At 38.8% G+C, this 27,679-nt stretch overlaps 1 protein-coding gene, 1 long non-coding RNA gene and 1 pseudogene across 16 annotated transcripts in view; 1 reads left to right on the top strand and 2 right to left on the bottom strand.

The window, feature by feature from the left end:
- The window catches only part of LOC109448162 (uncharacterized), a 42,686-nt gene extending 16,391 nt beyond the window's left edge, over positions 1-26,295 (top strand). Inside the window, exons 3-7 of one of the 2 annotated variants that reach the window (XR_012498129.1) lie at positions 3,428-3,573; positions 4,698-4,840; positions 7,487-7,599; positions 23,526-23,616; positions 24,308-26,295. This is a non-coding gene — a long non-coding RNA (uncharacterized LOC109448162). The remainder of the gene's footprint in view (positions 1-3,427; positions 3,574-4,697; positions 4,841-7,486; positions 7,600-23,525; positions 23,617-24,307) is intronic. The other variant, XR_012498130.1, reaches the window with a different exon arrangement.
- Positions 1-27,679, bottom strand: part of SAP30 (Sin3A associated protein 30) — a 109,591-nt gene that overhangs the window by 21,426 nt on the left and 60,486 nt on the right. For 10 of the 14 annotated variants that reach the window (XR_012498127.1, XR_012498128.1, XM_074338320.1 and 7 more), the window contains exon 5: positions 1,106-1,162. The exons of 3 other annotated variants lie outside the window; for them this stretch is intronic. Coding sequence is in view for 9 of the 11 variants with exons in the window: in XM_074338320.1 (XP_074194421.1) it covers positions 1,106-1,162 (57 nt within the window). In the remaining 2 variants the exon portion in view is untranslated. Of the gene's footprint in view, positions 1-122; positions 163-1,105; positions 1,163-27,679 lie in introns of those variants that run through there. One more of the 14 variants, XM_074338330.1, reaches the window with a different exon arrangement.
- On the bottom strand, positions 20,468-21,168 carry LOC109448105 (large ribosomal subunit protein eL38; annotated as a pseudogene).

The raw sequence follows: 27,679 nt of genomic DNA, 5'->3' as shown, positions 1-27,679 counted from the left end.
AGGGGACACAGTGTCCTTGGATAGACAATAAAGCCAGCAGCAAGTAACAAGCCTCCCTGATGTGGCCATAAAGTCTGAAGGAGTTGGAGAAGAATTCTTCAGCTTGGTCTATCTAACTCCTCTGAAGAGAGAATCCATTAGTGGGAGGAAGGTTTCTTCTTCCTGTGGATTGTTTTGTTGGTGTCTTATGTTAACAGAAGAATTCAGTAGACAAAAATGTATTATTTACTCTTATTTATGCAACATTTCCCCTCAGAAAACTATTGCTCACATACAAAAGTATCTAATAATTCCAGTAGGGAGTTTATAGAATGTGCTTCCCACCAAAGCAAAATCTTGAGTACATGAAACCTGAGTACTTGCCAATTTAATGGGTTCCTAATAATTTTTAAATAGCATGTATTATTTTAGTGCTTTACACAGTTGGAAGGTTATTGAGGGATAAATTGGCAGAGTCTCTATTTTCTTTTGAAAAAACAAATTCATAAAAATGAAGTATTCGACATTTATTTTATATTATTATTTTGGCAGTTTTATTTTTACAACAAAGTTCTGAGTCGATAATATTGTCTGAATTCCAGAAAGATTCGATTACAGAAAAATTTATTTTAAAATTTGTTTCGCCATTTTTTTCTCTGGATAATTCCTGAGTTTGTTTTATACCTGCTATTTAAAGGACCTATTTTATTTTTCATGGCCCATCACCAATATCCAAGATAGTATCTAATTTCTTCATTCTGAACTCTGCCTTGAGTGACTTCCAAACTAAATGAAATGAAAATACCTCGGGCGGACTTTGTTTATACACGGTGGCAAACTTAACTTTAAGTTACATGGATCAGTGCACTGGGGAGACTACTGCGTCTCTGCTGTGTACGTCCCCATGCAGAAGGCTTCTCCTCCATTCACTTTAGATGCAAAAAAGATTTTCTGAGCACCTACTCTGAACAAAACACAATGCTGAAAATACAAAGGTGAATCAGGTTCTGTCCCCAATTTGGTGGTCCTTGCTGGTACAGGTTCTAGAACCGTCATATCACCGTGTCTGTAGAGGCAAAAGTTTGTTTTTATCAGTGGGCTTCAAAACAGGGATGAGTTTACTTACAAGCCATGCATTGTGTCGTCAACTTGACTATTCAGTGTCAAGATGTCTTTCTGAGGCCTGTCAATGCAAACAGATCAATGAAATACTTAAAAGGCCATTCGGAACCACAACCTCCTCCTTTTGGACATTTGCCTATAAGGAAATGTCAGTGGTAAGAGAGACTACATGGCACACAGGTAGTTGTCCATTTTCTGGTTGGGGCCATCTCTGAGAATGGTACGTCACAGGATACTTTTTCTTCATTTCCCTTCCACATCAAGTGTTGTTTAATACCCAACCATGTACTTGGCACATAGTAAACACACAGCAAGAGTTTTCATCAGTGAATGAATAAATGGGTGGATTTTGTGGGCCTATTTGGGCTAAAATATGTAGGGAGCCACTGTTTGACCTAATATTTAGACATCATTATACTGATATTTTTTAATAATTCAATTTTTGCAAAGCCTCATTTCCATGTGGGTCCAATTACTTGGGGAGAAATCTCCTCCTTCTTCACCCTCTTATAATTAACAAGCATGTTCTTTTTAGATTATTTCAGAATGTTCTCCTCCACCAACTCCCAAAGCTTGCTGGCTTGCCTGATTCGATGTAACTCAACACCATTGGAATATCAGAACACATGTAGTGTGTAGAAGTCAGGTGAAGCGGAATTGGGAGCAGATTCAGTCAGCCTAGATATACTAAACCTCGGAGAGCCAGTTTAACATGAGTGTTTTATTTAATGTTAATAGTTAGCTCGAGCTGGGAAGGGTTATAAGAATTATAGGCAAATATCCAAGTTATCATCTTTTCTAAATTGTTGGCAAAGGTGTCCCAAAACAATCCAAGAAACAGAATCTGGCCTTCGGTGACTAGCAATTTTTGCCAACAAATTCAGTCTTTTCTACTCTTCTCACATTCACATGAACTCAAAAGGCCACAGTTAGTGTGTCAAGGGTTAACTGCTCTGCACCTGTGCTTGTCTCCTCGGTAGATTCATTCACTTCTAATCTAGTGAGTCAAGTAGTCACGTGGGTTAAAGTCTAGTGATTCTATTTGCATAATATGAAAGATGTCTAGATTCTAGACCAAGGCCAAAACACTAGACGATGTGATCCTTTAGTACAATAAGAAAATACCTTTTGTCAGTAGACCATTTACTCACAGCCAAACAAGGACAGGTAGAGGAAATTAACTTAATAAGTTATAATTAAGAAAAATACATTTTCTTTAAAAATATTACTTCAATTCATTGTATATTCCATGAAAAATCTTTTTGCTAATCCAAATGATCCAGAAAATTCCCAGCTTCCTACTTTTCAGGTATAGATACATATATCCCAGGCTGTACTAATATTAGGCCCAAATTTGGAAGAAGGTGAGAACACATCACTGATAACATTCAGAAACTAGAAAACTAGTTTATAGCCAAATTCATTTTTTTCCTGTGGCTATTCACGGATAAGGTGGCTGTATCAAATTTGTTGAGTCAAAAAGAATATTGGCATGTCTTACTTCAAATGAAGTAAATGAACATAATAACATTTCAGAATTATAAAATTTTACATTTAAAATCCATTGTAGTCTTCAAATTGATCTTCAGTTTTCTAATTCACTATTCTTTTGCAGGTTTTGGTATTAATTCCATTACTTTGTCAAATATTACATGGCTGCATGCTAAAATTTCATTATTAGACCATCTATTTCAGGTAGTTGGGAAAGAGACTGAGAGCATTTGGACTGTTTAACTTTATGTCAAATATTTATCAGGCCTGACTTATTATTTTTTCCATTCTCCTTAAGTGAATACCTTATACCAAACCCAGCATTGCCTTCTGATTGAAATCTTGGTCTCCTCTAACACCAACACCATGTTGGTTCCAAAACTCTGTATAAGGTTCCAATGCTCATTTTCCCATTTGATTTTATCTCCGCAACAGGAGATCATGGAAAAATGTTGTGAACAGTAATGAAAGAACTTAGAGGATTTCACTCTCTGTAGATGGACCAATTGTTTGTTGGGAATTGTTCATTTGGATTCCCTTACTAGGATGGAATGTAACATATTCCAGCTGACGCTATTCAAGGCAAGAAAATATATCATGATTAACATGACAGATGACTCCATACCCAGTACTGCTGCTTGGGAATTCTTGCTTTGAGTGCATTGCTTAGTTCAAGTTTATATACCAAATAAAAAAGAAACTTGTTCCATTTAACTACAAGAATAAGTACTCTGAAGTTTCACAAGATTTTTCTTCTCTCCCTCCTCCTCCACCATCTTCCTTTTCTTTTTCAATCTGTCTCATCCCCCATCTTTTTTTTTTTTTTTAACTTCAGATTGGCCATTTCATCCATAAATGTTCTTTAAACCAAGGGGAAGGAGGCCTGTCTCTTATGTTAGTCCCAAGTCTTCCCTATTGCTAATTTTCCTCTTTAGAAGCCTTAAGGAAAGATGGACCGCTTGCCCCAGGCACAAAAGCAAGGTCAGTACATTGTACTGTCTATATGTGTGCACACACACACACACAAACACAAACACACAAATTGTGGTAAAATATATATTACACAACATAGTTACCATTTTCACTTTTTTTGAGTGTACAATTCAGTGGTATTAAGTACATTCACACTGCTGTGCAACCATTACTACCATCCATTTCCAGAACTTTTTCATCTTCCCAAACTGAATCTGTGCATCCATGAAACAATAACTGTCCACTCTCCTCTCCTTCCAGCCTCTCGTAACCGCTATTCTACTTCCTGTCTCTCTGAGTTTGACTACTCTATATAGTTCATATAAAATGGAATCATACATTTATTCTTTATGTCTGGCATATTTCACTTAGCATAATGTTTTCAAGGTTTATCCATGTTGTAGCATGTATGTGAATTTAATTCCTTTTAAAGGCTGAATAATATTCCATTGTGTGTATGTACCACATTTGTCTAGTCATTCATCTATTGATGGGCACTTGGGTTATTTCCATTGTTTGGCTATTGCGACTACTGCTGCTGCGAACTTTGGTGTGCAAGTATCTGTTTGGGTCCCTGCTTTCAATTCTTTTGGGTATTTTATGTTTAACTTTTTGAGAAACTGCCAAGTAGCTTTTCACAGCAGCTGCACCATTTTATATACAACCAACAGTGTATGAGGTTTCTAGTTTCTCCTCACTGACATTTAATATTTTCCTTTTTTTTTGATAAGAGTCATACGAAGGGATGTATGCCTCATATATTTTTAACAATTTGAAAACGATACTTTGACAAAAGAGAGATACTATTCTGGTTGTGTTTCTTTACAACCATATTTTTTTATTAGTTTGGTGGCCATTTTGTTCACTGAGAGACTGTATTCTGGGAAGTTTGTGTTACCTCGCGGGACCCAGGAAGTGTTCTCAGCCCCGTCCCTGTCTCCCAGGGCTAATACTTGTGCCTTCCTCAGGGCAGAGTGCAAAATCTGTCAAGGCAAAGGGCAAGTTCAGCCTTGCCAAGAATTCAGACAGCCTGAAAAAGTGTTTATTCAATACCCTGTTTAATTTTCTTCATATCACTTCTTACTAGCAGCAAATACTGTATATTCTTGTTTGTTTATTAATTTATTGCCCAGGTCAGAATCTAGGATGTAAACTCCTGGAGAGTACGGACCTTGTTCAGAAAGGTCAGGGAGGCCATAGCCCAAGTATCTGAAGCAGTGCTGGTTGTATGAAAAATCATGAATAGGATACTCGTATGTACAGACTCCAGGACAAGGTTAGTAAACCGTTAATAACCACTTCACTGAGCAGATAAGGCCACAAAATTGACAGACTGAGTCGCTGACGAAACCTTTGCTGTCTAACCTGGGAACCACTACCCTCTTATAGTTATAGAGCACTTGAAACGTGGCTGGTCTGAATTGAGATATGCTCGAAGTGTAAAATACACAGTCTGAAGGTCTGGTATAAAAAAAATGTGAACTATCTCATGAAATATATTGGTTATATATTGAAATGATAATGTTTTAGCTATATTAGGTTAAATGAAATATCATATTAAAATTAATTTCACCCATTTCTTTTCACTATTTTTGATGTGGTTACTAAAACATTGAAAATTACATGTGTGACTTGCATTATATTTCTATAGGACAAGTGTAGGACTGAACAATCAGTCATTACTTATCTGATTTCTGTTTTTCACTGACCAGACTTAAATTCCCCTGAAATAGTGTCAGGATGGCTGCACTTCCCCTGATATCCCCCAGGCCCCGAATGGCCCTATTAGGTGCACATTCAAGCCCTGCATTTGTGTCATCTCAGTCAGTTCTGGCAATCCTAAGGGCAGTTCGGGATCTTGAGATTCCCATTCCCATTTGGGGAACTCAGAGAACGTTCTGTTAACAGCCCAGCGAAGGCCTGTCCTGAGTATCCTCATGCCCCATCAGGCACCCCACGGTCCCCTGCATTTAGAAACACAGACAGACCTTACACAGATGGAATGCTTTAACTCAGGGAACACGGATTCTTTTAGAGAGACAGGGAGAAGATGCCAGGGGTAGAGCAGGGGAGGGGGTGGGGTGGAGGCGTGGGAGCCTGCAGCAAGAGGGAAAATGGGACAGAAACACAGGCTGAGCAGAACCTATGTATGACTCAAACTAGCCAGGGAAAGTAGGCATAACTTTCACACACTGCATAGCTACTCCAAGATTATGATTACTGCTTTAGCAGGCACGTATGCCTACAATACTACACATGGCATGTAGTCTCGTAGATAGAACCTGAGTTAAAAGTGGACTAACGAAAGAATATCAAGTGATAGGTCCCAAGGTGACCCCACAGTCCTGAGTACAAGCCTTGCTAACCCAGATCCAGAAGAACAGACACCTCACTGGGAAGTGGGTGGGGGAACTGTCTGCAGGCCAGGCTCTAAGGATCAATCATGCTTTTAATGAGTAAGGATGGTTACCCAATGGTATGACTCTCTGTGGAAAACAGACAAACTCAAGTCAAAAGCAAAAATGTACACACATTTTAAGAAAGGAAAAAAATTGTATTAAAATTGTAATACAAAGAATGACGCTAGCATTCATTTGATTGACGCCATCTTTTGAGGGGACGTCATACTACACATTGCTACCGTAATACAATTCAACTTAGAAAAGTAATACATAGATAACATCTCTTAAAATGTGTACTTTTTTTGGCACCCCTGGTATTTTTTCTCATAACAACAAAGAGACACAAGAAATTGACTTCACTCCCCAAGTCTTCTGAAATGTGGGAAAACTCTCTTTTCCTTTGCTGTGGCATCATAAGCATTATCAGCATCCTAGCAAAACACCATTTTTGTGTCTGTCTTCAGAATTTGCTGCATTTTTCTGCAAGAGTTCTCTTCTTCATTCCTCTGTAGTTGCACAGGCTGTGGTCTGGGCTTAGTAGTGAGCCCTCTCTGCCCTGCTACCCCTCGCCCTGCAGGAGGCTTTTCTAAGCCACCCGGGTCATGGCAGAGCTCAGGCTATTCTGCCTTCAGCACATTCAGAAGCTAGTTTGGTTAAGAAGGAAACAAATTCATTGGCTCCCAATTCTCCTCTACACCTCTCTGGCCTCCAGTGTCGAGATGGAGAAAAGCGCCTCCCTGAGCCCCTTTCACAGCACCTCTGAGATGCAGGTCACCTGTTGAACATTTCTTTAGCAATCAAGATTAATTTTCAGGCTGAAAACCCCTGGGAGGCAGGGACCCTGACACCTTCTGATGAAGCGCAAGGAAGGGAAGTCATCTGCTAGGACACCAAATAAAAACCTTTCTGTTTTCTTTGGAGCAGTACAGCCTTTCCTACTCTTGTTACTTTTTTTTTCTAAACCCTTATAGTTATTTTCTCTACATTCCTACCTCATTTTATACATATTCTTAGCTGTTTAACATACACACCTATTGCCTTGCCAATGCTGGAAGTACAGGGCTTCCACCTGCAATGCATGTAATTTTCAGTAAGAGAAGTTTACTAATCAGTACACATTACATAACACAAACGTTGTTTTTTTAACATAACAGAACAATTCAAAGTGTTAACTATAGCAATAGTTGTATGTGTATATGTCCACACGTGTGTGTTCTAGGTGACAGCAGACAACCGAATGAACTGCTGCTACTGGAATGTTTCTGAGACCCAATCAGATCTTTAGATTCAAAGACAAAATCAGCTCACACAATTATCTACAACTGAATGTAAAAATATACTGTGTGATGTTTCTTATTCACTCCTGTGAATTTTATTAACATACAAATTTTAATTCGGTGATTCAAACTTCTAGGCTTACTTTCAGGGAACAGTTTAATGATGGGTCTAAATAAGGCCATAGGGACATTGTTCCTTTGCCAAGCACAGGGATTCCCAACTGGTGGCTTTATACACTACAGGTGGCCAATGGTCAGAGGACTTCCCATTAAAAGATTGCCAACTGTGACTCTGCTTCAACGCTGGAAACTTGGTCCACCTGACATCTGCAAAACAACATCAGCTTTCTCATTAGGTAAGTGTTATTTATTCCCTTCTGGAAGGCCTACTATAGGTATATGTTCCGTGACACGTGTAATGTGTTTATGAGCATGTACATAATAAATTATTGGAAATAGCTGTGTTTTTAAGAGTCCCTTAATATATAAAGTTTGACTTCTGTCAGCCATGGGCTCTGTTAAAAATATTTAGGAGTTGGCTTACATGGTGGTCTGCCAAAGCCTTTGATGATGATCTAGTGGTCTCACTGCGGAACTGCTGAGGACCCAGGACTGTGGGAGGCCCAGAGAGGATGATGGGAGCCCAGGAACATGTAAGGTGGCACTTCATTCATTTGTGGAGAGGCAGGTGTGAGACTTGCTTATGTTTCTTACAACAAGATCAAGGAGCCAAGACTATTACATAAGAATAATAAGAAACTACAACAGGACATTTCAATTTCCAATCTTAGGGTTAAAGACAGGCTGTTTAGCACTTACTTTGTCAAGGAGCTCTCTCTGTTCAAGCCACTTGCTTGTTAGTACCCTGTTTTTTTTTTTTTTTTTTGGGGGGGCACATTATCTTTGCACTAGTTTTCTCATTTTGACAGCTGAAATTATACCTGGCTGCCCATGTACAACAGGCATCACCTCTATCAATCTGCACCCACACCAAAGCCTTCTCTCATCCTTGCCATAAAGGATCCCCTGAAGTCCCTTTGACCCGATCCCTGACACTGTCAGGGAATGGCCTGATCCCAAAATGCATGAGAGAAGCCAGCACTGAATACACTTGGATGACACCCTCTTGAATGAGAAAGTCTACGAAAGTGCCGCTAAAGGTAACAGATTTCTTAACGATGCTATAAATCAATCCGTACACATAAAGTTACCTAGAAAGTTTGCCTTGTCCTCTACTGCAAAGAAAACAACTGAAAAAACCATAGGTATGGTTTCCTGCTACATAGAAAAAATTCAAGTATTCAACACTTCATGCCCAGATCATTGCAATAAACTTCTAGTAGACTCTTTGCCTTGCCTCTAATCGCCTCCCCTCTGGCCCATCCTATGCTGCATTGTTAGTGTTGCTCTTGTCCCTCTTCATTACTGTAGGGAAGTTTCTTAGGCATTCCAGGCCCTCTAGAAACTGGTCCCCACCCCCACAGCTTTCCTAAATAAAGGTTCCCTTCAACCAAACCGTCTGCTGTAGATTGGCAAATACCTCATCACGTTTGTCTCCTCACCTGCCTGCATAAGTAGAAGCTCTCTCCTCTTTCTTGGTCCAGGTTCTCTCTTCCCTTCAAAGCTGAGCTTCTTTCCCAGACTGCTCAGCCTCCAGTGCTCACTTCTCATTCACAAGGGGATGGTTGTAATATTTAGTGTTTCTCGTCCTTGTGCAGCACTTGGCATGCATTGCCTCATACCTATTGGGAGACGGTTCTCCATGGGTCTGCACATCTTGCAAGCAGAGACACTGACTACCTTTATTCTGGACTATCTTTACAAGGTTGTTTCTATAGTGAATAGCCTTGAAATACAGTTGACCCTTGAACAACGTGGCCATTATGGGCACTGACCCCTTCACAGTCAAAGGTCCATGTATAACTTTTGACTCCCCCCAAAATTTAACTACTAATAGCCTACTGTTAACTGGAAACCTTACTGATAGCACAAATAGTCACCTAACACGTATTTTGTATGTTGCATTTATTATATACTGTATTCTTAAAATAAGCTAGAGAAAAGAAAATGTTATGAAGAAAATGATTACTAAGAGAAAATACATGTATCGTACTGTGGTATATTTATCAATACCATAAGTTTACATCATCCATTTATAAGATGGGTCGTCTGTCAGTACCTACATCAATATTGTCTTCTATGACACAAAACGCTGCAGATGTTATATGTATCACTAACACTAGACATCAAAAATGAAAAGATAGTGTGAAAAAAGAAATCCATATTTATTTACAGGTATAACGATTCATGTGTTGATAATAAAGAAGCAGCAATATGATTGCTTTACGGCAGCCTAGTGTAATCGATACAGTGGCTTCACAGTAGTAAGGGAATCTCCAAAAAATTTTCCAATATACTTATTGAAAAAAAATCTGTGTATAAGTGGACCCGTGCAGTTTGAACCCGTGTTGTTCAAGGGTCAAACTGTTCTGAGACAGAATTAGAAGGAAAACTCAGGAAGCTCTCGGAATTGCGCTAATGTGTGGACCTGCTCACCCCTCACAGATGGGTATCAGTTTAGATTCCAGCTTTGCTACTTAGCTCCTTTGCTACTTAGACCAACATGATTGTGGTCCAATTACTGAACTTCAGTTTTCTCATCTATAAAATCGGAATAACAAAACATTCATCATACTAGATGCTTCCTTACTCTCCATCCCATTCCTCTTAGTTCCTCTAAAAAAAAAAAAAAAAAAAAAAAGTAAGATAACTAGAAAATCTGAGGCTGTTCCTACGACAACTGGAGTTTTGGGGAATCTGTGCCTCACTTCTAGCATTCTTGAAGGACCAAGAAGAGATGAAAGCTGATTCAGAGACATTCCTTGGAAAAACAACTTCAAACATTGTGTCAGATGGGACTATATTGTTGGATGAACTCAAAGCAAAGAGGTAAAATCGTGAAGTAGGCAAAGTAGGTTTTCAGTTCCTCCCCCCTCCTAATGTCAGGCCCCCTCTCTCTCTTGATGAAATGTCCTTTCTCGGTCACCCAGCATCCCTTTGCTGGTCATGCATGCGCTGGGTGAAATCTTTTCCCCTCTGGGAAGCCCAATGAGCCAGGCTGAGTCTGAGCTCTCGTCCCTCTCATCACATTACTATCCAAATCCAAACTGTCCTCCGCATAAAGCTACCTTCAGTTCAAACACTTCTCAAAGATCGGATAAGGCGATTCACTCAGAGGTTAAATAACCAGAGATTTTTTGGGTTTCACTCCCTAAGACAACTTGTACTTCCTCATGTAGGATATGTTAAGGCTAAGACACCATTAAGAAGCCCATTTACTATCCTTCTGACCCTCATCCAGAAACCATGTGTAAAAAGAATTGTATTTGCCAAAGAGGCAAAGTAGTGAGCAGACAAACACTGCTCGCTATCAGCATGAGCTCACCGGTGTTTCACCCTGGCCTGATCTAATAGCTGCCCAAAGCAAGTCACCCAAGCAGACACACAGGAAGGCTTTCTGAGATACACAACGGCTCCTGAACACTCCCCTTCATAGGCTTCAGAGGTGACACTTTGGGAATTTCTAGCCTTCCATTTTTTTGAGTGTAGGCTGGTGTGAAAACATTTCTTTAAAACAACAAACTGTATAAGCGTCCACCTACTCCACCTAGAGAAAAGGCATACCTTTGCCAAAAGCACATCCTCTGCTTTTTCCTCTTCTAAGACAGAAAACACTAAGAAATGGGGGAAATTCTTTCAGCTTTTAACAGTTACAAACAGTCACTTTTCCAGTGGCAAAATAAAATCACCAATAGACAAAACTATTGAGGCACACAGCCCACCTCAAAGTGATTTGTTCACAAGCCACAGCATAGAAAGCTGCCTGGCAAGCTGTGGCATGGGAGACAGTAAGCAGATCAAGTAGAGGTATAATCGTCACAAGAGCCCAGAGGAAGGATGTTCCCGCAATGGAGACATTTGTGGAACGCTGGAGCCAAGAGGCCGTGACCAGAGCAGCTGGGTCTGCTGCAGGCGGAGACACGAGGCCTTTGTGACAAGGCAAGCTATGTGCTGGGAAGCCGACACACACAGACCAAAAAAAGGTTCTCCACGGATTCTCTGCAGAAAGGCCTTATCATCTGTCACACTTGGGTATTTTCAGCCACACTTGCATACAGGGATAACCACAGTGTCAACAGTGTCATCCTTGACTACAAAGGACAACAGTGACAAATCTCAGGGCTCTTTGAATTGGAAGATAGCATTGTTAACGACTGTGGATGCCAGATTTTCTATTGTCAACAGAGCTTCTCAAGTTATTTATGCCGCAACAACTTGTATTAGATCACCCCCCTCTTTTAGCTGCTTCCCTGGGACATGTCAGAATGAAAGTGAGACTGTTGTCAGCAGTAACATGTCCTACATCGCCTGAACAACCACTGGAACTGGAGTTTCCAAACGTAAGCTCGAGACCTCTTACTCTGCTAACCACTCCACTTTAGCCTGTCTCTATGATTCCCCTGGGAACTTATCAATGGCATCAAATGATATCTCATTCTTCATTCTGGAAACTTGGAAAAGCTTCCAAAAAAATAAATCACTCTATGAGATTCCAAACTATGCCTGCAAGGATTTTTGAAGAACCTGCACAAGGAGGCTATTGTATGCATATACAAATAAATGACACAATTCAATGGTTTAATACTATCTGCCAAGTAAAACTACTGCTGAGCAGCTGTGCACATTTAAAATGATGGCTGGCACAACTGGAGATCCATAAATCAGCAGCAGCATACTTTCATCCAATTAAGAGGGTTAAATAAGAAAAAAAAATCTACAAATTAAGATGTGTCCAGGACATGGATGACAATTGTCATTTCTTTCCGCAAAAATAAATAACAATAAGTCTTCATTTTGCTGATGTTACATCTGGGGTTTCTTTGCTAGGGACCCAGGTTTTCCAGCAGGTCAAATCCTGGCATAAAACGGTTCTTAGGAGGGTCATTTTAGGCTCATCTGATTGTCTTTCCGTAAATAGTAGGGCAAAATAGAAAAGATGACTCAACCTGAAATGCTGTCGTTCTTTAAAAGGAGCAGATGGGTAAGTCAGGATCCCAAGGCTTTCCTGGGAAAATTATCACAATGCTAGAAGTTTGGGGACCTCGCTCTGTGCAGTGATAGGCCCTTTGTTCTCTGTCTTCTTCATCTGTAGGACAAAGACGTACAGCAGTGGGTCTGATGGCCAGCGCGCCAGATGTTTCCGTCCAGCTTACATGGCTTTGGGCTCATAGGCTTGGCTAGAAAAGCCAGGGCCAACTAAAATGAAAAACTTGCATTATTATAAAGTCGGGTCACTGCAGGAAAGAGTAACCAGCCATCCCAGTTTGTCTGGGTCTGAGAGGGTTCCTAGGATGCTTGAATTTTAGTGCTAAAACCAGAAAAGTCCTGAACAAACTGGAATGGTCGCCCTAGTAGATGACCAGGTTTTAGTCTATCCATTAGTCTAAAGGAACTTATAATTCTTAGCTTCTCTCTTGCTGAATGTAAGTCAGTATTAACAGTCTGGTTCCGACCAGTGCTATGTACAACATCATAGATGCCCAGATGATATCTATTTATTGAGCCTTTGTTTCGTGTTCAGCATTGTGCTACTGTTTCCCTGAAAATATGACCTGGCCGGACAATCAGCTCTAATGCGTCTTTTGGAGCAAAAATTAACATAAGACCCGGTCTTATTTTACTATAATTCAATATTTATAATTGTATATACTGGTTTAACATAAGAATTTATTAAATGTCCTTAATATACCTTGATAACATTGTGTACATTGTACCGTGTTTCCCTGAAAATAAGACCTAGCCGGACCATCAGCTCTAATGTGTCTTTTGGAGCAAAAATTAGTATAAGACCCAGTATTATATTATATTATATTACATTGTTATATGTTATATATGTTATAATATATTCCATATATGTTATATATATTATATTATATTATTATATAACATATAATATAATATAACATATAAAATAAGATTGTTACCTTATTTTACTATAATATAAGACTGGGTCTTATGTTAATTTTTGCTCCAAAAGATGCATTAGAGCTGATTGTCTGGCTAGGTCTTATTTTCAGGGAAACACAGTATGTACAGAGTAGGAATAAAAAGGAAAATGCAATGAATTCCTCACTTTCTTTTAATTCATCTTTATAGAGAACAGCCAAATAAACCTCTATTGGCTATTAGAGGCTTGCAATCCACAAATAGATGTGCTTTCATTTGGAGTCTGGGGGACTTTTGTGGGCTCCTCCCCTGCAAGTGGCCCCATGGCCCTCCCCAACAACTGTCACCGACAATATCAACAACCACACTGTTAGCTTCCACTGGCAGAGGAGGGAGGGAGGGAGAGAGAATGCTGTATCTTTATAAAGACATAAGATTAATTTATTCTGTGGCTGACTCTCTCTATAGACAATTCTTCAATAAGGATTCCAAGAAGCATCATTTGCATAAGCATATTCAAAGGAACTTCTAGGAATAAATATGCTTATTTGATCTTGAAAAGTTTTTTATTTAAAAACCTTATTGTCTTATAGGCGGACATAGTAAATTCTTATACATTACCAATAAAAGGAAAACAATGTTCTTCTGAGGGCTGTCACTATTATAGGGCAAACGTATGATCTGTGGTTGGAACTGAAATGTTATTCTTCCAGATTATAAAAGCAAAACTTTTTAATAAACATAAATATTTTTTAATTAAAAAGCTTTATTGTAGAAAACTTGGAAAATCCATGAAAATTAAATAAAACTTGAATTACTTAAATTATTATTACTTTGTAGTATTTCATCCTATTCCTTTTCTGTGTACATACAGTTTTTATGTGATTGAAATCACTACATACACATTTCAATATTCTGCTTTTTTACCCCTTGACATTGTATTTCCAGTATTTTCATGTGTCAGTAAGTATTATTCTAAATCAGTGTTTGGTTTTGAAACTTTTTACAGTCTTAAAAATTATTGAAACTCGTAGACACAGACAATAGTTTAGTGGTTACCAGAGGGTAAGGGGAGTGGGGGCTGGGGGATGAGGGTAAAGGGGAACAAATATATGGTGATGGAAGGAGAACTGACTGGGTGGTGAACACACAATGGGATTTATAGATGATGTAATACAGAATTGTACACCTGAAATCTATGTAATTTTACTAACAATTGTCACCCCAATAAATTTAAAAAAAAAAGGAAAAAAAATTATTGAGTACCCCAAAGAAGTTTTGTTTATGTTAGTTTTATCTATCGATTTTAACCACATTGGAAATTAAAATGGAAAAAATTAAAATATATATTTACTATTCATTTTATGTTAACAATATTCTTTATGAAAAATAACTATACTCCCCAAAAAATCAGGGAGAAGAATGGCATTGTTTTAACACTTTTGTAAATTTCCTTACTGTCTGACTTCACAGAAGACAGCTGGATCCTCCTGTCTTCTTCTGTAATCAATCCATTATGATATGTTGTTTTGGTTAAAATATATGAGAAAATCCATACTTAAACAGATCTGTCATTTGAAAGGGAGGAGTATTTAGTAGCCTTTTCAGATCATTATAGCTATTCTTTTTAGACACTACACCACAACTGGACAAGTGGTAGTTTCTTAAAGGTTACTTACAATGTGCTATCTGAAACCATATCAATGAATTTTGTATTCCCATTTCATTAAAATTCACTGGTCCATTTGTACATTGAATGGATCTCTTACCCATGCGTGATTTCATAACATTAATAACACCACTGATCTCATCAGAAATGTCTCTAAGTATTGAGAAGCCATCAGGCTCATTATGGCAGACACAAATTTCCCAAAATTCCAATTTAAACCCAAAAGCTTGAATTTTACCATTAGCAACATGACTTGAAGTGAACAGCTCACTTGAGTCATTTTAGAGAAAATATCTTCCAAAGCTCAATCTGAATAATCATCGTCTGCCTGTTACTCTTTTAAGTATAAATGGCATAGTAGGACCAAAGAGGCTAGTTAAGCTCACTCCACAAATAATGACACAAGTACTGGTCTTCCAGACAACTGCAGGACTTCGATATGCAGCAAAAGTGCTTTGTGTGAGGGTCTCATTTTGTTTCACAGAAGATTAAAATATGTATACTCGGGGTTGAGATTTGATCAATGTAGTCATTTTTAACAGCTCTTCAGGAACATTTTTAATTGAAATCAAGCTTTTGATCCTGTGAGCATGGGGTTGAAGAGTACGATGAGTATTGGTATAGTTGGATGCTACCACCTCGTCTCATGCTAAGATATCAGCAGTTTCATCCACCAGTGCTTTTGCACCATCAGTGCAAACATCAACCCAGTGAAAAAGGCAGATAATGTCTTATTATAATTATGAAAATGGTTTTGACCTCATAGACCACCTGAAATATAATGTTTGTATTGGCTACAAGTATCACAAATGAGAAAAGAAATACGAGCATCCTCACGGGCATTCAGGGGGGAACTGTTACTTTTACTTCTGTATTAGCTGAATTTTAAAAAATGATCCTGTGTGACTTTTAGAATAAAATGAGAAAAGAAAAAAAAATGGACCTCCAATTTAATGTGTCTCCATTAAAAAAGTGGAGGGAGATTGAATAATGTCTTAAGAATTTATCATGTGGGCCCAAATCTCCTAAAAGTTTCTTCAAAGTCTTGCGAAACATCCCCTAAAATCCTAATGGACTCGGTGACTTGCAGGAGTGTTTTCTATACTCCCTTCAGTAAAAACAGTGTAGGAATTATGATTACATAAGAACTTCAGATCATACATATTTTCAATGTATTTTATATTTTCAAAGTACATGAATGTTCCCTAAAATGTCTTAGTCAACACTTAGAATGCTGGTCTGAGTAGACCACTCAGCTTCCTTGAGGTTTGGCGTTCACTCTTGAAAGACAGGTGGGCAGCTTGTGAAGATCTGGTCTAGCATTTTCCACTCATGACGCTAGTATTACAGGCTCTGTAAAGGAGATCCCCCTAGGCTTCCTTATGTCATCCTTAGACTTAATCATTACGTAATACCAGGGTTGTTTCCAAGTAAAAAGAATTGTATCACTGTTGTCCAGCCTTGTTGATACCAGTCCTGTATCATTTCCCTCCTATTCTGTGGTACTTCTCTCTTGTTCTCACCTATTAGAATGTCCTATAAGGGGGCTGAAAGCAGCATAAAGGTAAAACTAGAAGCCTCACTCTAGTCAAGAGGCTTTACACTGAAAGAGATGAGAAAAACTAGAAAGAAATCTGTGACTTCTCATTATCCTCAAAATTACCACTTTTAGGTACTTTCCTAACCTGATATGTCAAATGTGCATTATTATGCACCAAGCGTTGTGCTCAAAGCTAAATATTAATAGGATATAAGAATATGGAGAAACAGCCTTCACATTCCTAGTCCATCTGTCATACAGGACTCCTCAGAACACTAAATTTAAAGTTAAGGTGATGACTTCCAATTTGTCATGAGTTTCATGAGGTAAAAAGTAGAAGGGAAGCAGTTAAGCAGTTTGAAGGAAAGAGTGGTCACGGATGTATGTGTATTTGCCCCAGCAGTGACTCCCAATGATTAGCAGGAAGCTCTGAGAGGCACATCTGAGCAATGGTTGTTCCTAAGAATTTGCACAAAACAGGGTAAGATTCACAAGGAAAATGAGACAAGGTGGCAGGGAGCCCAGCAGGGTTAAGTTCGGAATTTCAAAACTCACAATGACTCACAGTCTTGAGGAATTGAGTACATTTTAAAGATCCAGGCAGACAAGGGCCTAGAGTTTAGACCTCAGGGAGTTTAAGACTAGAAATAATTCCTCCTGTTCCACAATGTTTAAGCCTTCTTAGTCAATTCAGCAAATATTTCTTGAGTAATTATCGTATGCCAGAAACTGTATCCGTTACTTATGTTTTCTTTCTCCTACTAGATTAGATGTTTGACTTTTTGAGGACAGGACATATATTGTATTTATCTCTTTAATCTTCTCCATACCTAGCACAGTGGTTTGCACAGTTATCACACAAAAAGTTTGTGAAATGAATAAGTGAAATGAATGAATGAAGTTAGTTCTGTTTCTATTGCAGTCCTCTTTTATGTTTCCTTCTGGATGAGGGATAGTCCTAGACACAAAATTAGAGGAGAATGAGAGGTCTACAGGTGTTCCACGTACACAGTTGGAATAAGGCCAAAGGAGCTGGGATTACAGAGAGATACTTGCACCAGGAAGTGTTAATTTGATAAATATTTAATACATAGCCTCTACATATTTCACAGTTGAGAACAAAGTAGGACTGCCTGGATTAGAGCGATGAGGGAGGCATGGCTATGGGGAAAGACAAAGTAAATGTTTCGACTGAACCTCATCTTAATTAAAACAGTAACACAATAACATGTTCTGTGTAAGAAGGTATTTTTTAATCTGCTTTATATGGTGTCACACGTGTTTAGATGATAAACCATCTTATTTCTATTTTAACTTTCATTCACCCTTCAGGATGCAGCTCTGCTATCATTTTTTCTGATCCTTTGATCATCCTTCTGCCATGTTCTCATCTGGGTTAGGAACGTATATTGGGTTGAATAGTGTCCCCTCAAAATTCCTGTACACCTGTGAAGGTGATCTTATTTAGAAATAAGATCTTTCAGACACAATCAAGTTAAGATGAGATCATACTGGATTAGGATAGGCCTTCACTACAGTATCATTGGTGTCCTCACAAGGAAAAAATAATTTGGACCCAGACACAGGGGAGAAGGCTATGTGAAGATGGAGGCAGAGATTGGCAATAATTACCTACAAGACAAAGAATGACAATAATTATCAACAACCACCAGACGCCAGAAGAAGCAATGAAGGATTCTACCTGAGAGCTTTCTAAGGCAATATGGCCCTGCTGACACCTTGATTTTGGACTTCTAATTCCCCAGCACTGTGAGAGAATACATTTCTGTTGTTTTAAGACACACAGTTGGTGGTAATTTGTTACAGCCACCCTAGGAAACTAATACAGAACCCCTTCCTTTTATATCCTGGATGTTTTTCCTTTTCTCCTGGATGTTTTATTACTAAGAAGCTTGTAATTAATATGATTAATCAATACATTTCTCAGCATTATTTTATATAAAAAAATTTCTTCTCTCCAAAGTTTAGAATTTAAAAAATGTAAATATAACACACAACAGCTATTTTAATGTGGGATTTAGTTGTAAACAGCAGATTCCCTTACAAAAAGCTTAATTGTCAACCTCTGGTTACCCATTTTTGTCCTGAGAATTGATAGGTCTATAACACCACAATGCTGACCAAATCAATTAAACCTTTTGCTAGCATCCATACCAAATCCCCCAAAGTTTTGATGTTTCTTTGAATGACGTAGTGTGGCAGCCCTTATAGATCAACTGAAAGAAAGTGAAGTTCAGCACAATATTTAGAATTGTTCTTTCTTTATGCGTGTTGGCACAGCCTGTTTTTTTGTTTGTTTATGTAATTGTCTCGTTTCACATTGTCTTTTCCTGCAATTAAGATTAAGATAGCCAGGCAGGAAATATATCTAAGTCATTTATCTTTAATATGTAAAGGGACAGACTGTCATCAGCCTATTTAAAAAATATCAGATCCTAACTCAAACAAGATAAGCCTTTGGTAATTCCTAGCTTCTGCCATAGCTTTTCTTTTCTCTCTCAGTCTCTCTCTCTCTCTCTCTCTCTCTCTCAGCTAATGTCTGACCCAACAAATTGCCTCTCTAATTGAGTATTATTCCATCAATTCAAAAATAAAGTAAGGAAGGCAAATGAGTTAATAAAGCCCTTTCACTTTTCTTAACAAGACTTTTTTTGTTTGTTTTTGTTTTTTTCTTTTTTTTATTAAATTTATTGGGGTGACAATTGTTAGCAAAGTTACACAGATTTCAGGTGTACAATTCTGTAATACATCATCTATATATTACATTGTGTATTCACCACCCAGAGTCAGTTCTCCTTCCATCACCATATATTTGATCCCCCTTATGCTCATTTCCCACCCCCTCCCCCTTTACCTTCTGGTAACCACTAAACTATTGTCTGTGTCTATGAGTTTTTGTTTCTTATTTGTTTGAACAAGACTTTTCTTAAAATCTAAATGTTAAATTACACGACAGTATTACAAACCTTCCCTTATTTGATGACATCTGTGGCTAAATATTTAGGCCCTTTTTGAGGTTTCAGTTATTGCATTAAATATTGCCAGATAAAATAAATTGGTGTATGCTTTATTAAAAAGTACCATTGAGCAAATGAGGTTTAAAAACAAGAAAAAGATGCCCAAACGGTTTTGTTCTGACATATAGTATGTATGTGTGTGTGTGTTGTTTTGTTCGGGGTGTCTTATATAGTAAATTGTTCTAAGATTACTCAACAGGATTGCATGCGGGAAGAGGGGGAATATTTGCTTCTTTTCTAAAGTAAGTTGGCAGAGAGTAAACAGTAGAAAGAAGACCATGAAAGCAGGAGTTGATGGTAACATAAAGACAGCTTGCCTTTTATGTCTTCCTGGACTCCACAGAGAGGAATCCCAACCTCATTACTGAGCAATGACTGTTTCCGGTTAATTTGGGTGTGTGGGCAAAAAAAGGGGGAGAGGAGGGAAAGCCAGCAGCAGGCTCGGCTGCTAACTAATCTATTGCATTCTTTGGAGATACTTAAATGAGTGAAGCAATTAAAATCTACGCTCCTGGAAGGCTGGGAAGAAAACTGGAGAAGAGTAATTAATGAAAATCCAAGCACATACGCAGTTGTATTTACGTGAAGCCTATGACGGTGGTGGCTCAGCCAGGCATCAAGGTGTCTTTTCAGTCCGAGAATAATGGCCAGATGTTCACATAGACTGAAAAACAGACAAACACGCCCGCACACACTTTGTGTACAGATGTGCACACAGCTTCAAGTTTACCCATCACACACACACAAAAATAGTTAATGCACGTTTATGGCAGTATATATGTTGATACAAAAAAAGAATGCATAGAGAACGATTGTTTTGCTTCGGCGTGGAGGTGAACTTTGATGGAACTTAGTAATAACACAGAGCATTTATTACCCTGATGAATGGCTCTCAGGGGAGTCATTTCCCTGCCCTCCCAGCTGGAGTATAGGGCTGCAGTGACAGCGCTGGGTAAGAAAGGGACGGAACAATAGGTTCTGTGAGTTGGAGAAGCAGAGGTTGCCCTCCCTGAGTGGGTGGTATGAGCATCAGTCCCGAGCAGCACATAATTCAGAGGAGTGATGGATTCTTGTGGAATGTGGAAGTAAGAAAAGGGGTAAAAATAAGAGCAAATTGTAAAAGGGCACTTGAATCACCCAGTGTGCTGAGGATTTTTCGTGTCAACAGATTCCACTCTTGAATGGCCATCTGCTTGGTGCATTTCCTGATCAAATCCAGGACCCATTATTCCACACGAAGTAACCCAATGACATGACCCCCACAGGACATCACTGGGTGATTGGGTGATGGGATCAACCAGAAAACAAGTAGTTTTTTCACCCCTTAAAAAAATGTATTTATATGTTTGTTTGTTTGAATTTTTAAATTTTTAATAGAGTTAAACCAGTGTGTCTGGTTCGTTTCAGCTCATTTACTGCAAAACCCAGGGGCAGGGACTACCTCCGTTTTCTCTGTCTTCTCTTTGTCTATGACAGCCAAGGGGTAAAGGCATCTGTTGCATCGAATATTAAACTTCACATTACCTTTGTTATTCTTGATCTTAATAGATTTGACATCCTTCCCCCTGACTGTGAGCAGAAAGTTCTTGAGTTCCTCAATTTTGCAGATGTGACACGAGGGGGCACACAGGGAGAGGACTCGTACCGCCCGAGAGTCGCCCTTTTCACCAGAGTTTTTTTAAAAAATCCTGAGGCTCTCCTCTGATCTGCATTTCATTTCAAAGGCACAAAGCAAGAGAACTGACCCTGGCTAAAGTTAAATGAGACTTTTTTGCTGCTGACCTTGGCTATGTTCTTTCATTTATTTCGTTTCCATGTTCTTCCTAAGTTCCTGACTGTATCTGTGGATATACGCGGTTCTTGAAGTCAGATGCCTGGTCCGTCTACCTGAGACTCCCACAGAGGGAGCAACCTGGACCGAGCTCCGCATTGATCGTCAAAGGCCCACTTAGAAGGGAAATCCCAGCGTCCCGACAGCAGGCACCCCCTCGGAGCCCCAGTGCACAGGGATGGTGTGTCTGTGTGGACACAGAACCTGCCTCGCCGCCTCGCTCTGAGGCCCAATGATTGGCTCTGACACTGGGTGGAGAGGATCCAGAGCCCTTCAAACATCACCCTCCTAGGATAGCTCCACTGTCTTTGTTTCCCTCCCAACCCTGAGTTTCCCCCCTGCCCCCTGCCAGGACAGAGACTGTCAACACCATGGTACTCCCAGCTCAGACCTTTTCATGGAAAAAAACCAAAACACTGAATTTAGAATCTAAGTTCAAAAAAAAATTTTTTTTAAGTTTTTATTCTATATATGAATTGATCCTAAACCTGTTATTCATCAGAATCCCTTGATCACATGAGGTTTTCTAAAAAATACCAGTTCCAGGGTCCCAACCCAGGAGAATCTGACTCCCTGGTCCTGGGGTCAAACTCAGCAACTCGTCATTTTAATGCTCCTCCAGATGATTCTAATGATCAGCAATATTTGAGAACCAGAGTCTTAGTTATTTTTTTTAAACCATGTATTTTTAAATGTATCTTTGGAGATTCCGTTTGGAACATATTGTTTGCATTTTACTCCCAATACTCTACCAAGTCACGCTATCTCCTTCCACTGTCTTCGAATGGCCACTGCGTGGTTTATAGTTGTGGCAAATACAGCCCTGCAGAAGGATTCATTTCCTTCCATTTCTACTAAAATTGCTGAGTAACATAAGTCAAAAGATGAGAAAGGATTTATTAACACCCCACAATGTCTCCTATTCCATCAAGGGATGCTGTAAAGTTTTCAAAATGAAATAAATCCCTTTGAGTTCACTTTAATTTCTAAAGTTTGAAAAACACTGTTTTAGATTCAGAGAAAGAATTCAAGGCTTTTCCTCCCCGGGCCTCCTCTCCCACCCTCCCACCCTGCCCCCGCTTCCAAAGCCACTCCGGTGGAGGAGAAGTTCTCTATTCTTTTTCCATTGAGGCTACCTAGGAAAATAGACACCACACTAGGTATTTTAACAGAGGGAATTAGACAGGGGGGCATTGTTGCATGTTGAAGGGCTGAAAAAGCAAAAAGGAATGCTAAGATAACAGATACAGGTAGGGACAGATTCTACTCTCAAGAGATTGGAGTTACCAGAATTGGAAGTTGTCCCACAGATCTGGGACCCAGGTGCCACTGCTGGTCCCTCAGGAACTTGGAGGAGAGGCCTCTAGGATCTGGAGCTCTGACCCACAACGCGGGCACTCCCTGGAGCCACTGCTCTCTCAGACAGATTGCAGTGAGATTCCGGGAGCATGAGGAGAGCTGAAGACAGCAACTGACTATTGCAGCAGAGTGAAAGCCCTCTGAGAACGTGACCCCCAGGTAGCATGAACAAAATGAAAGAAGGAAAATTCCTCTCCCTGCCTCCTGCTGCACAGTCCCCCTCATGACCACCCCAATAGGAAGCCAGCTGACCAAAGCACAGTGTGGTTCCCAGTGTCGTGGCCTGCATCACAGGCAGAGGAAAGAAGGGAACACTGGGAGCTGGGAGGTAGCATCTTCAGTAAGCATAGTATCAGACAATCCTTTGGATCAAGACAGCAGGGAAACTGGCATTGGCAGGAACAAAGTTAAAAGCTTTTGTTTCCACAACTATGTTTTTCTGATGGTCAAATACATTTCAGAAAACTGTATTTCTAATTCAGTCTTGAAGTGTCACAATGCCCATTAGCATATTAAAGCATATGACAAATCCAGCAGTAAAGGACCCTGCTTTATGTTGTTTAATTCTTTCTAAAATGTAATGTAATGAGAATTCCTTATTTTTTTGCAGGTATAATATTCCCCAGAACATGCAAACTGTGTTGTAAATGATGTTCTAAACTGTTTTGTTTTGTTTTTCAACCTGTGATCTAAAGCTGGAGAAAAAGAAGAAGGAATTCAAGTGAATTTGGGAGAAAATAGAGTTCTATCTACAAAGTATTAAACCTAACTATTTCTCATTCATGTGTTCTGATATCTGTAAAAGGGTCATCCTCCTCTGCCCTTTGCCATGTTATTAGGAAAAGAATTCCTCACTTAACTCCCAGAAGAATCACGAACCACGACCTATCACAAAGACCACCAGCTTCAACGCAATCTGAGAGATACAGGGTAAGTGTTACCTGAAACTACGAATCATCCCGCGTGTCCAGGATGCGGGGCTGTCCTTAACCACACAGGGGAGCTTGAAAATTATCCCACAGGGCAGAGTGGCTCTATTTCTATTCAAGGAGATAAAAAGAAACTCCACGCTCTATCTTTCTAGAACTTTCAGGACTACAGTTTTTCTACTTTCTCTATACCTGCCTCAGGCTGGAGAGGCATTGGGTTGTAACACCTGACACACACTAAAACACAGTGCAGCACAGCACAACTTCCGGATGGGGCTGGGGCCACCACGTGAGATGCAGATGAGTGGGTAAAAAGGGTTGTCTGTAAAGGCAACAACCAGGATGGAGAGAGAGAGAGAGAGAGAGAGAGAGAGAGAGAGAGGAAGGAGGAGGCGGGGGGGGGGGGAGGATAAACAGGAGAAGAGAAGGAAGTGAGGGAGGGAGGGAGAGAGGGAGAGAGGAAGGAAGAAAAAAATAACTGCTTGATGATTTCCCAGCTCCCTCATTTTATAACACCACAGTGTCCAACTAATAGTAGTGTCTCCATCATATTATGCTAATCTGGTTTTTACTTTTGAGTTGGACTTTGTTCATAAAGACAGCTGATTCCTATTTGGAAATCTGGAAATGTCTTAAGCAAAAGCAGTTTGAATTGATTTATCTGTCTGTTCCATTCCTCATCCTAAAAACAGGTATTAAAAAGCTCCAAACAACTGAATATAGATGAAAGTCACCATCATATGACTTTGGCATACTTCCTTCCTCATGATGTGTCACCTGCAGACCTGACAGGTTACTAAATTTATATGAAAACATTAAGACCCAATTCTAATTCTGGGAAAGTTTTCTGTCCCATTCATTTGGGAGCTGATCAGTTGAGACAGAAGACTTCTGGTAGTTTTGTCTCCAACACCCATATACAAAGGACAGAAGTTCCTGGGACAGAGACAGGAGAAACCAAGGCCAGTTAAGTATGTATAGTTGAAAAACAACAACAACAACAACAACAACAACAACAAAATATGTATAGTTCCAGGGATTAAAATCTCCTAGCAGACACAGTCTCTTTCTGAAATTAGATTTCTTTCATTGGATCTGGCTTCATTTCACAGTCAAAACAACACTTCTGAATATTGCCCAAGCCAGGTCCCAACCACAGCCTCCTTGGAAGGTGACCTATAAATGGTTGCTTCCATTTGTATTATTTTGCCTTAAGGAACAACATGTCCTTCACCTTCTAAATACACTGACTTTGTCGTGGTTTCTTTCATTTGGTTCTCGCTTTTTCTACCCTTTTGGAATTAATCAGTCTGCTTTCCAAACTTGACTTCAGTTGGAATACAGATTCAAACTTCCCTTTGTTTAGTGGCTAAACAAAGTTGAAGGCTAGCAGCTGTGCCCATTCCCATATTCAGTTCTGCTCACTGAACCCCAGTCTATGCAGGAGGTGGTGTCCCAGAAGCAGAACCCTGACCCTGAGATATTTCATAAGTGAAACAACCTATGGGAGAGCAGACAAATTAACCCTTTCATAGATCTAAAAAATTACTCTTAGTATAAATATTTCAGCAGTGTTTGCTTTTTCTCTCTAACAATTTTCAATATACTTATAAGCTATTTCTGAAGTTCTTAGGATCTAATTATATTGGTTGTTTTTGCTGATGATTCTGGATTGTTTCTTCATATATTTTCTAATTTAAAATTGTGAGTTCATGTTTGTGGGAATTTATCTATAGGAATCCTGTGAAGAGTTGGAAACATGCCTTTCTAGAGAAGGCTTTGAATTACTTTTATTGAGGGTACCAGTATTACAAGCCTGCGACTGCTTTTCATACCATTTTGTTGGCGAATCTAGGCCCTCCAAACTATAAATTCAAACCCTAAACTTGAGTGAGGGTAGCCTGACCTTCTCAGGTTTTTTCAGATTCTTGGGGTTTTTATTATATTCCCTCTTCCCCAATCAAACAGGCTAACCCAAAGATTTTTCTTTAAACCTCTCTTTGGGAGGGGATAAACATTTTCAGTTCTCCCTTTCACAGATGTATTCAAGGGTTCTTTATTTAAGGATCTTAGATCCAAATTTGTGCCCTTCATGGACCCCAAAATTTGTCTCCTGTACTTTCATAGCCATTAAAACCAAACTCATTGTTAACCAGATGGCAAAACAATAAATCCAGAACTGTTAAAAGGTCAGTTTCTGGAGTATTTCCTTTACTTTCTTATTAGCACTTAGAAGCATACTTCTTATATTTTTAGTCAGTGTATCTAAGTGATTTTTAGTAAGAAAGTTTTCAGATTATCTAGTCAGCAATATTGCTAGAAATAAAAGTCCTATGTTATTTTTCATGTATTTATACTTTTAACATACCTGTTCTTGTTATCTGTCAAGATTCCTTTTTGTATAAAATCACTTCTGAAAATGGACTTACTTGATAACCACTTTTGATCCCGTATAGACTTACATTGAAAATATATTCTTAGGCAAAGTGGAAAGATCTGTGAATTTATTTGCCAGCCTCAATCAACAGAAACAATCCATATGGAGAGTGCAGTACCCCCTTCCGTTCAACTCTCCCAACCACAGTTCGTAAGTTTTCTGGTATTCTCCAAAACAAAGCAGAGAGTATGAATGCTTCCTTATGAGAAAGGTTCTTTGGAGTCAGTTTTGAAAGAAAGAAAAAACGAGAGAGAGAGAGAGAGAGAGAGAGAGAGAGAGAGAGAAAGGGAGGAAGGAAGGAAGGAATGAAAGAAGGAAGAAAGGGCCTCATCCTCAAAGAAATCTGTGCTCTCCCTGGGATAATCAGGATTTACGCCTTAAATCTAATATTTAAAAATCTCTTCATTTTCAATTTTTCTTTGGCTTGACTTTAATGGAAATCTTTGAGGGGGAAAATTATAAGGCCATGCCTTTATAACATCAAAATTAATCAAAATTAACTTTTAATTTGATCAATTTAATAGAACTCAACCATCTAGTTTTAAAATATATATTATTTTACTGAATTGAGTAATAGTCACCAAAAGGATTATTTATAAAAGAAAGTAATATCAGAAAATTGGGTAGGGTAATGCAAATCTCATATGCTGGATAGAATATTCATAAGGTCCTATGATTTTTGAAAACTATTAACAATGCAATTTCTATCCTAATTTTACAGATCTTCTTAGGAATGGTATTACTTAGCTTCTCTTGGGCATTTATTTTACTGATTACCAATACGGAGAGTATTTGGATCTAGCCTAAATTCTTCCTTCTGCAAATCAAACATATTTCCTCTTGTTGTATTTCTAATGGAGACCAGATTCTTACATAATAACCTTTCATCTTCCTGAAGACCCACCCACTCAGCTATGCATTCCATTGCATTGTCTTAGTTACCCAGCCGCCATGGAGGATATCCTGAAGGGAAAAGTTCAAGATCAAACAAGATGTCTCTCTTTTCATGAATTAACAAACATAATTTCTCCTTTTTAGTTTCATTAGCAACGAGAATTTCTCTTCAAATAACACACTGAAACCAAAGGTGCCACAAAAAAATACATCACTTTTAAATCCCACAGAGGCTTAAAAATGTTACTTTAGTAAACATTTTCTGAGTAATGATGTTTGCGCAATAATTATAGCCTAAGTTTTTCTGTCATCAGAATCAAGTGGCTGATTCTCTAATGACCTTTTTTGTTCTAAAAGCAACAATTCTGACCATTTCTGGCACAAGTCATATTGTTCAAGGATACACTTTGATTCCATCTCTATCTCTCTTTGACTCTCTTTTTAAAGTAAAATGGAATGTTAATCAATTTAAAATTAAGTAAATCTGGATAATTAAATTCTATCACCTCTATTCAATATTTATCTTGTATCCCTGCTCTTTCCCTCTCCTCTATCCCAAAACATATATCAAGTCTTTTATTCTCAATTAATGATTCTTACGTCTAACGTTTTCTGGATAATTACACATTTTCCCCACATAGACCCTCTTTCCATATACAGAGGGTGCCAAAAAATGTATACACATTTTAGGAAAGGAAAAAACTGTATTAAATTTGTAATACTCACTATATAC

The sequence above is a fragment of the Rhinolophus sinicus genome, linkage group LG07 (genome assembly GCF_036562045.2).
Source record: "Rhinolophus sinicus isolate RSC01 linkage group LG07, ASM3656204v1, whole genome shotgun sequence".
In the NCBI taxonomy this organism is placed as follows: Eukaryota; Metazoa; Chordata; class Mammalia; order Chiroptera; family Rhinolophidae; genus Rhinolophus; species Rhinolophus sinicus.
The sequence above is the reverse complement of the archived record's forward strand: the minus strand, read 5'-3'. Positions and strand labels throughout refer to the sequence as shown.